This window comes from Syngnathoides biaculeatus, chromosome 20 (genome assembly GCF_019802595.1).
Source record: "Syngnathoides biaculeatus isolate LvHL_M chromosome 20, ASM1980259v1, whole genome shotgun sequence".
NCBI classification, from domain to species: Eukaryota; Metazoa; Chordata; class Actinopteri; order Syngnathiformes; family Syngnathidae; genus Syngnathoides; species Syngnathoides biaculeatus.
In genome coordinates, this window is record NC_084659.1 from 7261167 (window position 1) to 7275598 (window position 14432).

Here is a 14432-nt window from a genome sequence, read left to right on the forward strand (position 1 = left end):
GCATATTACTCCCACACCAAAAAAAAAAAAAAGGTCACATTTCACAGAATTATGTGAAACGTTACACATTATGTGAAACGCGACCTTTATTTTTTTGGGGGTGTGGCAGTAATACGCTTCCGTACAAATGATTAATAGCTTCCTAAATACGTTTCCTAAGGCATTAAATGGATATTTCACCATTTTATGCCTTAAAGAGAGCTTCCTTTTTATGAATCGTTCCAAAAGCAACTTTTTCGCCTTTACGTGCAGAGAACCAAGCAAACGTTGTACAAACAAACATGCCAATAATTGTCATAAATTCACTGTGTGAGACATTTCCAAACATGAACTATGCAAATGAAAATGTGTAACCCTTGAAAACGAGGCAAAAACTTGGAATTTGTCTCCTTTGCTGCATTTGAAGGCATCAGGCTTGGCATCTTTCTTTTTCCTTTTTAAGTCATGAGCTCATGGATAAACATCGCAAATGATGCAAATCTCCCAGAAAGGCAACGCGACCATTGGGACTGATAATAATGAAAAAAAAAAAAAAAAACATCCATACACATATGTATACAAAGTTTTGGAATAACTTTTTTTTTTTTAGCATGAATGAATCACACGCTATTGACTAATTGGCCCCATGCAGGAAGGGAAAATAATCACGTCAGAAAATAAGAACATAAAACATTCAATTTTTGTACAAACTGATGCTCAGTCAGCTCATTGGAAGAGAACAAAAAGCACTGAAGGGAATCATAAATTAATAATCAGCAACTTTCTATCATTCCAAAGCTCAATTTGTGTTATTTACATGAACCTAGACAAAACCATATTTTGCTGTGGTCGTATTGCATTTAAAAGAAGAAGAAAAAAATAATAATAATAACAATCCCATACTTGAAACTGAGGTGGCGCTTCCAACTTTCTGGAAAGCATTCAGTGTTAAAGGAAATTAAAAATAATAATACAAATATAGAATCAAAATGTAGAGAGGATTGCATAACATTAGGCCAGTGGTGGAATGTACAACAACAGCAAACAGTCGGCGGACAGTCGTTGCGCAACAATACAGTCGGTGAGTTTACATTCAAGTGCAGTCCCCCGAACGAGATTCCGCCCCCCCCCCCCCCAAAAAAAAGAAAAAAACCTGAACCACAAGAAGGTCGCAACAGGACGATATAGTCAAGTGATCGACACCACCCACCCACATCTCCCTTTAACATTGAAATCCATCGAAACGTTTCCTCAGGAACAGTGTTGACAGGATGTGAACTAATGTGTGTGTGTGTGTGGTTGTAACAGCGTCAACAATTGTCTTTTAATGCCAAACCGTGAGCGGTCCTCCAACTTGTGACGGCTCCAACGAGGTTCTTTCGGCGGGCTCCATTGCGCCCCAACGTGAACACGGAGGCTGCGCGCCTCGTTCTCGGTCTGCTCGACTTGATCGCGGCCGTTACTGGATGTCCTCCACGTAGTTGGCGGGGTAGAGGCCCACCCGGCCGTCCTTGAGCTGGCCTTTGCACCAGCCCTGGTCGTCCACCTCGCCGATTTTGGTCAACTCGTCCCCTTGGAGGAGCAGGGAGCGGATCAAAGGGATTGGATTGCACAAAATGCTCGAATGAAGGGTTTGTGGGGCTCCTTTCAAAACACACTCAGATGTAACAAGACTACACCAAAGGCCCCTTTTACGAGAAAGCGGCATAAAGGAAGTGTAGGGACAAAACAAAGTGAATAGCAAACACCCGCGAGTAATTGCCGCCCGCCTCCAGAGATAATTGCCACAAAACAGCACTAAATGAATAGTTCTCTGGCACTATTACACAACAAGATGGCGGCAAAGCAAAAAGTGGGTGAGTATGAAATGGTGTAAACTGTTTACTATTAAAGCGCTTGTTAAAGCCCAAGTGTCATGCCTATAAACAAAATAGATATTGTCATGAAAAATAAATATAAAATTATTCACTTCAATGTTTATACGAAAAATTAAATATGAGCGGAGAGCCCGTCACCCATGCGCAAAGTTGTGGAAGTCACTTTTGACATCCAAGCGGTCGCCGTATTGGCCGCATCTTCTGTCCGTGGCGTCACGCCGGGACATTCGCCGTTGAAAACACGCTGCGCCGCCTACTATGGGAGACGCACACGGCCCTCGCGACACGGAAGCTCTTTTCGAAGAAGAGAAGATTTCACGACCGAGTGAAGTGACCGGGGCAATATTGCCCCGTCGTTTCGAGCCATATTTAGGCGATATGTGGATCGCGGCAAAACCACATGCGCCCAAACCACCTCCCCGGCGGTGATGAACAACGGCGTGGCCAAAGTGCCTCCCCGTCCGATCCACCTCTGCGACGGTGATAAAAATAACACCGCCCGCGAGCCACGACGATGCTGCTGCGGCCAAATCGCCTACCCGGCAGAGACGAGTTCCCCCCCCCCCCCCCCCCAGCTTCAGCTGGGGTGGCACATAAGACACATTTCACACCCCTGACTTACGGATTATGCCCCCCGCCCCAGTTTTTAGTAGCTGTATACACACCTACCGGTCCTTTGAACCTGTGCGATCCATTTTTCACGAGAAACCGGGTCTTTTGGAAAAGTATGACGAGCGAATCCATCCTCCCGAGTGTCCGGGTGACATCCAGCAATGCAACGAGTCGGCATTTTGGCTAAGACGAAGGGACAACGAGCTACTTTCCAACTGGTAAAACTGGTGTAAACAGACGAGACTGCTTGAGTGTGCTACTGCCCCGTACGTCGCTTCCTGCTTCTTCTCGAAAACAAATCCCCTCGAGAGGATTTTCATGGCGGGAGTTACAAAAAGCCATGTGTCAAAATAATGTTTTGTGGCGAAAAAACGGATAAGTCCATGTCAGTTTTTCCTGCCGTTTTTTTTTCCATAAACAACATATTAAAAATGATGCATTTCATGACAGTGGACCTTTAAAGGCCAGTGCTAAAGTACCTGCTTTAAAGGTGAGCTCATCCTGCTCCTGGCCTTCGTAGTCATACAGCGCCCGGACCGGCACCGACAGCACCGGGGAGGCCGGCTCGTCCTCGAACGGGTTGCCTTCGCCGTTGGCCGAGAAAGGGTTGTCGTCCGTGTCCTCGTCCGACCACTCGGCGGTCTTCTCCACGCCGCCGACGCTGGGCACACCACAGGGAGTGACACCGTGAAGAGGCGGGCAGGACGACTCGAAGGCGCGATCGTGTTAGCGGCAAGACGGGGGAATCCCGGCGTAGGCGCCGGACTGTTTTTTTAAGAGGGGAAATCAACCATGCTCGACACGAGGCAAAGTGACAAGTGCGTCGGACAAAAAAGGCACGTGGGGGGGGGGGGGGGGGGGAACCCAAATAAAAAGCCGCAAGCAGATCACCGAGGCAGAGGCGTGATTGGAGCCAGCGGGAAAAACCTTCGGGTGAGCGCCGCCGGACGCCCCGCAACGCTCGCGACAGACAGCAAGTCAACGGATAACGGAAGAATCCTTTACAGTCAGATCTGCGACCTTGTGGCAACAACTTTTTCAAATGTGTTTTTTATTTTGCTACAAGTGAAACTCTTTAGATTTATGGTTCCCAGTGTTCATCTACGATAATCTGTACGCGTTTAGTTTCCAATGGTTTGACGGTTGGATTTGCCTTCTTACGAAATATCGAACCAGCCGTCAGCTTTATTTTGGTCGAGTGACACAAAATGGCTGCCGCTCAGATCTGACTGCAACATCGAAACGGCGGCGCTGCGATGTTCTGCAAGGCCTGTTAGGAGTGAACATAACACACACACACAGACAGACAGACAAAACCAGGCTGTGCGCGTGTGTTCGGCACAGCAGGTCACCATGCACGGCGCCACCTAGCGAAAGGTGCAAAGATGGAGGTAGCCAGGAGTGCCCGTGAACCAAAAAAAAAAAAAAAAAAAAAAGACCAGACAAAAGACGAACGCAGCTTTGTCCACCAACGTTTTCACGTCCTGCGTTTTCCCACTGATGTGGTTGCGTGAGGGCGGCGTCTCCTCCACCTGCGCCTCCCGCTCCTCGCCGCCGTCGTCGTCCTCGTCCTCGTCGAACGGGTTGGAGCCCGCCGGCGCCGCTTTGGGTGGCGGGGTCACGCTAATTGGCGAGAGAGCGGACGCTGGTCAAGCCACACATGAAGATGACGAGCGTTTTCCCCGCGAGGGAACGCGCCCGCGTCCACCCGCTGACTGACTGAGCGCGCGGGAAGCTCCTCCCCCAAAAAGGGGTTGCGGGCACGCTGCCTCATTCTTTCCGCCGTTATCCCAATCTTGTGACCAAAAGGAGCTTTAACCTCATACGGCTTAGCAAAGTTGAGTTGAGAACTATTTTACGACATATCACGCAACCGCCTGGTAATATGAGGCCCCCTTATTAATTTGGAGTGACGAGAGATACAACCGATGTTGTACAACTCCTTGTACAAATATTATCCATCCATGCATTCATTTTCTTAGCCGCTTATCCTCACGAGGGTCGCGGGGAGTGCTGGAGCCTATCCCAGCTGTCAACGTGGAGGAGACGGACACCCTGAACTGGTCGCCGGCCGATCGCACGCCACATGGAGACAAACAGTTGCACTCACAATCACACCTACGTGCAATTTAGAGTGTCCAATTAATGTTGCATGCATGAGAACATGCAAACGCCACACCGGCGAATCTGGGATTGAACCCGGAACCTCAGAAATGTGAGGCTTTACCAGCTGACCACCGTGCCGCCTAATCTAAAAATATTACGATAAAATTAAATAAACATGTTTTCACTACCTGAAGAACAAAAAGCTCCAGAACCCATAATATTAAGACAGAATTAAAAATATAGATATAATAAAGTGTCAAAATCTTAAAAAAACCCAGAAGGGAAAAAAATGAATAAAGCATGCATTAAATAAAAAAAAAAAACATTTAATGTACTGCAGGTAGTGTACAAATTAGAGTTCCCTTGAGGGTTTATAGAAAAATGCACTGCCACCTATACAAATATTTTAAAAAGTTAATTTAGTGACTCCATTCCCAAATGCGACAAGAGATTCTGAATTGGTTGAAAACTGCTATGTATTTAAAACGAACAAAGTTTGTCTTTGCAGCAGTTTTTTAAATTTGCATATTCTTGTGATCATCCCATGGATTAATTGGATACAAATTGATCATCAAACATAATACCGTGCATGTTAGAATCATCATCCTCACATTCTACTGTAGCATCTGTGACTTTGAGTGTGTCTGGCTTTCAAAGGCGGGGGAACGTAGTAGTTGAGCAACTTTTTGGTTGGTAGTGTGACATGAGAATTTTGTGTTGTAAAATATGCGCCTACCGGTATGTAACAAAATTGGAATTGATTTCATCGAAAGCTCGATGTTCCGCTGTAGTCCTGCAGGTGTCGCTGCCGCTGAGTGTCAAAACAAGTTAGGAAGAAAAAGACCCTTCCGCAAACTGCTTATTAACCCTGTTGTTTAATTTCTCTATTTGTTCATCCAAATGATGAAAACGCGACTGCGCCAGCAAGTGTACACGTCAACCGCTTGTTTGTTCTTGGAGGCGCACTCGAGTGAATCCCTCCAGAGTTATTCTGTAAACACGGCTCCTCCGAAATGTAACTTTTGCGCTTGTTGCGGTCAACAAAGAAAAGTTTTTTTTTTTAAAGATACAAACCCATCGTGCACAGGTCAAATGCTTCCCGTGGCCCACATTGCCCACGTTGTGACATAACGACACTTGCATGTATTTGGAACGTGTACGTATGCCCGGCGGGGTTATTCCAGTTCACTTTCCAGTGCAGGTGTTTAATTTGTGCAAACCGAACATTCCAGCAACCTTATCGTCGCGCAGCGTGCAACGAACGGCGTTATTTCCACACTGCCGCTTTGGCACGCATTCAACTATGCGCCAAAGACGTCTTTCCCGACAAACTGTGACTGCGAGTGTTTGCGGTCGCCGGGGGAACGGCCGCGTCGCAAGCCGAGTGGCGGGTCTTGAGCGAGCCTTCCTCCGTGGGATGTCGCCATGTGTGGTTCATGGGAAAGCTCACAGGGAGGGGGACTATTTGTGTCCAGACGGGAGACGATAAAAAGCCGAGATGCGACACGTACCCGCTGTCGTCGGTCTTGAGAGCCTGGACGGGTTGGTCGGCGCCGGTCTGACTGATCCCCGTCAGCGTGACGCCCTCAGAGGCCCTCTTCGTCCCCCGTCTGCTCAGCGTCCGGTTCAGGTCTATGGACCAGTCCTGGGGGACAAGCACATCTGCTAAAGGTCTCGCTGGGGAGGATATTTCGCGAGTGCAGCGGACAAACGCGTTGCAAAGGCGCCGCGTTGAGAATATGCCATCCGCAGCGCACTCCAAACCAACAGGGGGCAGCATATTTTCAACGGATGAGCACAAGCGTGTTCTCAATTTTAGCAGGAATAAGGCGCGTAGCGTTGTTCATAGCCTTCACCTGAGGAGAGGAAAAAAAAAAAAACCAAAGCAATCTCCCTGTCACCAGATATGAAGGAGGAGGTTTGTGGCCCCTTTCGCACCAGCCGCCATGAACAGGAAGCGCCGACAGAACTCCCCGAAGCAAAGGAAAGTTTGCGGCTTCGCGCGTGCGGATAATTAGAAGCGTTGGACTGTGCACGGGCGGCTACGCCCTGCGATCCCAGAAAATTCATTTGAAGAAAAAAAAAAAAAAAAAAATCTGTCTTCGATGGCCAGTGTGAGAGGGGCTTTTGTTTATTTTGGACCAAATCCCCCAGGTGACGGTCGCGACATCCATCGGGCTTATCACCAGGATCGGGTCTGCCTTTGTTGCGGCGTCATGTGACGAGTTGCGTAATCCGCTGACTCGCGAGTGAACTCGTGTGCACGAACACGCGGGCAAATCCACGAGGCGAGGGGTGGGAGTGTTAGCGTGGAAGAAAAAAAAAAAAAAAAGGATCCCCTCCTTCCACAAAATAAGAGCAAATAAAATCCCCCCCCCCGCCCTCTCGCGGCCGGCGCGACGAGGAGAGCGGTCATCCCGTGCAGGACTGACTACAATGGACCTCCTCTTAAAGGAGCGAGCGCGGGACCAGTCCAAGTTCTGGAGAAGAGGGGAGGCAGGTGCAGAGCAGGATTAATGCGGTGGGAGGAGGAGGAAAAAAAAAAAAAAAGCAGCAAATGATCTTGTAAATTATTGGGAGAACGACTCGGTCGCTTCCCTGCTGCCGAACTTGAGAACTGAACAACTCGAGTGCCAACATTAGAGAAGCCTCACCTCAAATTGCGGCCAGTACATGGGCATGCCGGGGCCGTGATTGGACCGGAACCATTTCAGGTCCTCGTCGGCGTCCGTCGCGGCGATGGTGTCTTCCATCGTGTTGTAGATCGTCTGGAACCTAGCGAGGAACAATTTTCAGTTTCTTCTTCTTTTTTTTGTTCCCCCCCCCCTTGCCACCCTGACCTGTGATTGGTGGAGAGGTCCAAGTGCTGCTTGACCTCCAGCAGGATCTCCTTGAAGAAGCGAATGCGCCTGTCTTCGAACTGCTGCCACTGCTCAAAGACTTGCTCCATGTTCTCCATGTACTGAGGAGTCAGCTTGTCCAGCTCCTCCAGGGACTTCTTGTAGCGCTCTTTAGTCTGGAAATGAAGACAATTAAATCCTTTACGGCTTTTAAATGGGAATTCCACTGGTTTGCATTAATAATGTAACCAATAGGTCATGTAATCTCATATGTACTCTATTTTGACAATGTGAAGTTAAGGTCCACTGTCATGAAATGGATGATTTTTAGTACGTTATTAATGAAAAAAAAATGGCAGCCGGTATAGACCCATCCATTTTTTCACTACACAACATGATTTTGACGTATGTGGCTTTTCATTACTCCCGCCATGAAAATCCTCTCGAGGGATTTGTTTGAGAAGAAGCAGGAAGTGACGTACGTGGCAGGACCGCCCTCAAGTGGACTCGTTTGTTTCTAATAGTTTTGCCTGCTGAGAGGTTGCTCTTTGTTCCTTTGTGTTAGCCAAAATTCCGGCTTGTTGTATTGCTGGATATTGTTCAAACACTCGGGAGGATGGATTCACTCTTCACACTTTTCAAAAAGACCTGGTTTGTCGTGAAAACTGGATTGCACGGGTGCAAAGGACGAGAGCTACGTGGATCCAAAATGACAGGTCGGTGTGTAAACAGCTAGTAAAAAAAAAATTATAGTTTGGCGCGGACAACGTAATCCGTCTCTCATATTGTGACAAAAGATCGGCCTACGTATGACAGGGGTGCTAAATGTGTCGACGTGCGCGCCGGTCACGGCGAATGTCCGGCGTGACGTCACGGACGGGAGATGCAGCCAATATGGCGACCAATCGGATGTCGTCGGATGACACTTCCGCAACTTTGCGCGTGGATGACGCTCTCTCCGCTCATATTTATGTTTTCGTATGGACATTGAAGTGAATAATGTTAAATGTAGTTTTCATTACAATATCTGTTTTAGAATGTTTATAGGGATGACACTTGCCCTTTAAATCCTCTCTCATTTAATAGTGTATTGAGAAGATTTTAACCGACAATTGCCATTTTCGCAAGTCCGCGGACGTGACATGTTATGTGGCGCGACTAAGGCTCGATTACATGGGACGCCATCTGTGCCCGGCGCCGATTTCTCCTCATCTGATGAAGAAATAGCAGCATCGGTTGACCGGGAAGACGGAGAAATACTTCCGTACACAGCCGTGTAGGTCATGTGACTCGCAAAAATGGCGTAACTGTCGATAAAAATCTTCTCATAACACTATCAAACGAGAGAGGATTTAACATCAGATAGTCAAAATAAGAGTCCAAACCAGTGGATTTCCCCTTTAAGGGAGGGGTGCAAGGTGGGGTGTTGGGGTTGCACCTTTTGCGCCTCCTGCTGGCACTTCTCCACCTTCTCCTGCAGCTTCTTCTGCGTTTCGGGGTTGTTGTTGCTCTCCAGCTTGCTGTTGGTCTCCCGGCTGGCCGCCAGCTTCTCCTCCTTGCACGCCGAGTGGTACGACTTCTTCATGGTCTCAACCTGGGAAACGGAGTCTCTTGTTGATTTCTGCTGCGCGAGGTGTCCGTTACTGTTAAGATGACCGCTTGTGGGCTGGCATGAACGCGGTGATGTCGAGTGTGCGGAGGTGGCGACAGCTCTTCATTTAGCAGTGCTGATCATAAGCCTCGCTTCCTCGCTGCTAGTGTTCTGCCACTTGGCCCCCCCCCACGGCTACAAATCTCTATTGTTCAGAGTCTGGCCGGGATGTCCCCGCCCCCTCCCCCGGTGACATCACACTCACGCACAGGATATGAGGCCTGTGTAGCGAGGAATGTCGGCAACTAAAGCAGACAGTTGGAGGGTGGGGTGGGGGGGTTTTTGGAGCTGTCAGAGTGTTAGTCTTCCTGTCAGCCGCACCTTCCCGGAGTCGGGAGGGTAATCGGCAACAGAAAAGCGCTGAAGAGTGCCGCTGCAGCATGTAGCGAGGGCAGCGGTGAGTCAGTAAATCACGTGAACCGAAGGGAAACGTGGAGACTGCGCCTGCGCACCTCTTTGAGCTTCTTGGCCCAGGGCTTCTGCGCCTTGCGGAAGCCGTCGTCGGCCTCCTTGGTCTCCTTGAAGCCGCCGATCATCTGCTTGTGGTAGGCGTCGCGCTGCCAGTTCTTCAGCTTCTCGTGGTCGTCGCCCATGAGCGCCGCCTTCACCTCCATGTGCAGCTCGCTCACCTTCTCCGCTTCCGTGCAGAGCGACGACCACGCCCGCTCCAGCATGCCGTACTGGGGCCCTGTGTGCGTAGGTAAAATATAACGATAAGAGTCATAAAAATAACCCAAATACTAAGCTCGACTACCTTTCTCTATGATCTGCCTCCAGCGCTTGCCCCACTCGGTCAACTGCTGCGCGTAGGACTTCTCGATGCGGGCCCGCTCGTGGATGCAGGTCATGAGGTCGTTGCACAGCCGGTTGCCGTCGTCCACGCGCTTCACCGTGCGCTTGTAGTTGCCCACCTGACGGCGGACAAACAAAAAATTAAAAAAAAAAAAAAAAATTAAAGTCACAGCTTTGCGTTGGTGTTCGGCATCCGGGCGCGGTCTGCCCCGTGCCCGGTGTGACGGTCTGAGCGCTCCCCCGTGCTGAAATGTCTCCTTGTGATGAATGCACATGCGTTGCTAACAGGGGAACTCTGGGAACGGAGTGATCGCTTAATGGGAAATCCCCCGGTCTCATAGTTCCCCTTTTTCTACATAGAGGGAGCTAACATACGTTCTAACCTAACCCTAACGTACGTTTCTTTCGGCTTGTCCCGTTAGGGGTCGCCACAGCGTAACATCTCAGATGAACGCTCACATTTATTCGGCACGGTTTTTAACGCCGGATGCCCTTCCTGACTCAACCCCTCTTGGGGTGGGGGGAGGCCCCAGTGAGATATCCTTAAAAAAAAAAAAAAAAAAAAGATATACACGTATATGTATGTTCGCTGTGTTTGTCCATAGCGAACGTGAACACTCGGCGACAAGTTGTCGAATGGCACATGTTGAAGCACGGATGGGGATGGTTCAGACTGGCCGGACGTTTAAAAAATATACGCCCACGCGCATGAATCACAAGGAGACTTTTCAGCACGGGGGGGGGGGGACGCTCAGATTTTCACACGGGCGCCTCCTCACCTCCCAGAAGCTGTCGCTGGAGACGTCGATCATGGAGCCGTCGTAGGAGCCCGACATGGCTGCTGGCCGGAAGTTGCGAGTAGCCTGGACGCACAAGAGAACAAGTTTAGGCGTAAAATGGAATTCAAATTTGGAACTTGCGTGATTAGTAACATTACTGTGGCGGCCCCTAACGGGGGAAAAGCCGAAAGGAAAAGACGACGACGACTCTGTGCGTTAAAATGATGTGGCAGAAATGTTGCGCTGAGCTTTGACCCAACACAAAAACTGTGAATCTCTGAATATGCAAATATGTCAAGGGGGCATACTGAATCTTGTGTGGTCTGGGAAGTGAGGGAGAGCCGGCTAGTCGCAAATAGGGCAAAATGGAGGGGGAGGGGAGGGGGGGGGGTACCGCTCAAAAACGACTTTTTAATGCGTGAGGGAAGACTTCCGCTTGCTTCAAACCGCAGACAATTCCGCGTTTGTGCCCCCGCGCCGCCTCCTGTCCTTGCGTCCATCCCTTGAATGTACCCCCCCCCCCCACGCCCAACCCCAAAGACAGCCTCCCTTTCTTCCACCTGTGCACTCGTTCATCCTCGGTGCAGCTGCTCTCCTCACATGCGAGACACTTCACCGATTTTCCGCCCGATTCCAGTCTTGACGGCGAGATCGCGAATCGAAAACTGCCATTGGACACGCGCGCACTTGCCGGGTGGGAGCGAGCATCTTTACGGAGGGGGGGCACATGTGTGTGTGTGTGTGATACTGGCTGGTCAGTGACCCGGAGTGCGCAGGCCAGCCTGGACAGAGGGTGTTATTGTGACCGTATGCACAACTCGTCCACACACACTATACACACAACACTCTGTAGCATTACACACACACACACACACACACAAAGAAAAGTGATTGTCGAAGCCTTCTCTTTTCTTGCGTCCACGTCCGACCTAATCGCCGGCCGACGGCAGCCGAAACGCGACGCAAAGAGAGTTATTGACTCAGCCGAGGTCTGAAGTCCAGCTCAGAAAATTCAACAATGTGGGACGGGCGAACGCCACGGTGAAGGTCGGGGTTGGTTACGCACACTTGTCAAATGTTAAATCCCGTCAGCGTGGCGTTGAATTACTCTCCCAAAAATTGCTTCGTAGATTATGTAAACCAGGGTTCCCCAAGCTTTTTTACCCCTAGATCTACTTTTCAAGCAGCCAGCCTCTCGTGAGCTACCGACGACGGGGTGGGGGGATGATGATGATGATGCTCCCAAATAGTTTTAAGGTTAATGTTATGTCGCCTCTTATATTTAAAATACAGAATTCACTTTTTGTGCACTGTATTGTCCGTGCTTTCATCCTAGATCAGGCTGTGCCAAGGTGGAATTTAAAAATGACACACCATCTCATCCTGCACTTTCTACTTTGGCTTGAGACCAGACCTTTCCCACTCGGAAAAGAGAAAATCTCGTCCAGTTTAGCCACTTTTTCTTCGATTATTCACATACTCTGACAGTCATTGCATCTTAAAACAGCAGCATTTCTTTTTTAACTTTCTCCATTCATACCGAAAGTAAACATCAGCAGCATGTCTACCTCGTCTTTGCTCAACGTTGCCCAGACTGTGGACGCTGTCATTAAAAACACATTGATGGGCTACGTAAGTACTGTAACATTTGTAATTATGAGTGCTTGTCTTTAAGAGCGGCAGGTAAACTGGGGGGGGGGGGGGGGGGTATGGCAAAGCAGCGGTTATTGTTAGAGAAAGTTATGCTTGCTGCCTAAAAGAAACCAGTGGGTTCTTCTTTTCATTTTTTACAGTCATCCCTCACTCGTTGAATCACATTGCAACATGCCACAAACTGAATAGCTGGATGTTATACTTTCAATTTGCATTTTATTTTATTTTTTTCAATGGGCAAAACAAAATATCTGCAAAGAGACTGCATCAGCGGTGCACAATTGCGCACGTGCGAAGTTTAGAGGGAACATTGGCTGACATCTTGTTTTATTTTTTTTTTTGGCACGCCGTCCCGCAACCTCGACTCCAGTAGTCATGTTTTGCCCGCACGTGACGACAAATCTCAAATCCGAATTTGTCTTTAACATACAACACGGGCCTAAAGTCAATCAAGCAGACTACGAGATCATCCCGGGCTTCGTTTTGCAACCTTTACCTCTGGAAGTGTCCCACTGAGGCGAGCCTGGAAGCGGAGCCACTGGGTTTGTGAAAAATAAAATCCACAAGTTACATAAGTTAAAAGTATTTTATCACTATTAAGAGGAAGTTCTGTTTCCACTTCCTGATTTTTTTTTTTTTTTTTTTTTTTTGCACAAAAGGGCAAGCGGATCCAGCCGGACATGTTGCTAAATCCCAGAAACGCCAAAAAGTGCACGTTTCCACGACCGGGGGGGGGGGGGGAGATTATGACCTGGAGTTTGTGTGTCCCGCTGCGACAAACAATCTTTGCTCCTCAATGCGTTTGTTCCAGCGTTTTCCACTGCGCTGGCCAGAAACTCGCCGAGGAACAGACCGGAGGGAAACTCGGCGTTCCCCGGCAGTTTGCGAGTACGAGGAGAGACCACCACACCGTCACTCTTTCCTGGGGAAGCCCCAGCATCTCCTGTCACGTATTCAATGACCTTTTGACACATTCCCCCCCCCCCCATATATTAGCCACCAGTTTCGCTGATTGAGGTCCACCTTACGGCACTTCCATAACGGATTTGAAGGCGTCTACATCAACCCTTAGTACATTTACATTTTAATCGACATTTCACTTGAAGAGGAATAAGGACGTAATCTTTCCCCACTTTATGATACTAATACAGTATTAATACCAATGCACCATGGAACAAGATCCAAAAAGTTCAACGAGTACCCCAAACGTGCATCATTGTGATATTTGTTGATAGGACAGGTGTTCCTAATGTTTTGGCCAGTGGAATGTCTACCTAATAGTTGGGGTGGGGTGTGGTGTGGTGTGGTGGTGGGGGGGACTCAGTGGCAGGACATGGAACAGGAGGTGGAGTGCCACACCCTTCATCCCTACACACAACTTGATTCAATTATTTGCCATCATTTAAACATTTATCGATCCGATATCGACGTACCAGGACGTCCGGGTTGATTCAACTTCACATGTCTCAAAAGTTTCAACACTCGAACAAATGTCAGCATGTTTGTGTTCAGAGCATTTTTCTTTTTCTTTTTTGGCCGCCGTACACTTGAATTTAGCGTGAGAAATGTTTGGAAAGTATCACTTATAAACTTTAGCGCTAGCCACCCACCTCCCACTCGATCGTTAGCAAACGAGTCAACCTCGTTAAAAAGTTAAAAATGAAAAAAAAATAAACGGGTTTCGGTCCTCTCACCTCGGACGCTTTCGCTCAAATCGACGAACTTATATCCACCAGGTTGATTTATTCTTTCGGTTCTCCTTGTTTAAAGGAGTTGCACTTTTTTTGTGTGTTTTTTTCGTGGGAGAGAAGCGGCGCACCAGCGACGAGCCGTCAAGACGGACACCGCCGAAAAGGACTTACAACACATCCGGTTAAGATTGAGGTTTCAAAATAAGACGAAGCTGAGTTGGATCCGTCTAATTGGGCGCTGGCCTTCAACGACTTATTCTGAAAGGGTACGATATGACGTCACATTCGCTAGGAATAGCCTGAGGTCCCACAAATTTCCATCTACCCAAGCACAAAGTAGCACTTGTGAAATGTTTGCGCGTTAAGTTAGTCATATTTTTTAAGACGATGCAGATGTACTAGCTAACATTGAATATTTAAGTAAGTAACAGCACCTCGCAATGACTAAACAA

General features: G+C 48.6%; 1 protein-coding gene across 2 annotated transcripts; it reads right to left on the reverse strand.

Moving 5' to 3' along the window:
- Positions 1-554: 554 nt before the first annotated feature.
- On the reverse strand, positions 555-14156 carry pacsin2 (protein kinase C and casein kinase substrate in neurons 2). Of its 2 annotated transcripts, XM_061807154.1 has the most exons (11): positions 13984-14154; positions 10637-10720; positions 9820-9976; positions 9518-9753; positions 8853-9008; positions 7415-7590; positions 7229-7349; positions 6086-6219; positions 3942-4091; positions 2948-3129; positions 555-1551 (listed from the first exon to the last, which is right to left on the reverse strand). In XM_061807154.1, the coding sequence occupies exons 2-11, from the start codon at positions 10691-10693 to the stop codon at positions 1439-1441; spliced, it is 1482 nt and encodes a 493-aa protein (XP_061663138.1). In that variant the 5' UTR covers positions 10694-10720; positions 13984-14154; the 3' UTR covers positions 555-1438. The 2 variants fall into 2 exon arrangements, with proteins under 2 accessions (XP_061663138.1, XP_061663139.1); XM_061807155.1 differs by lacking the exon at positions 3942-4091 and having other exon boundaries at positions 13984-14156.
- Positions 14157-14432: the final 276 nt, after the last annotated feature.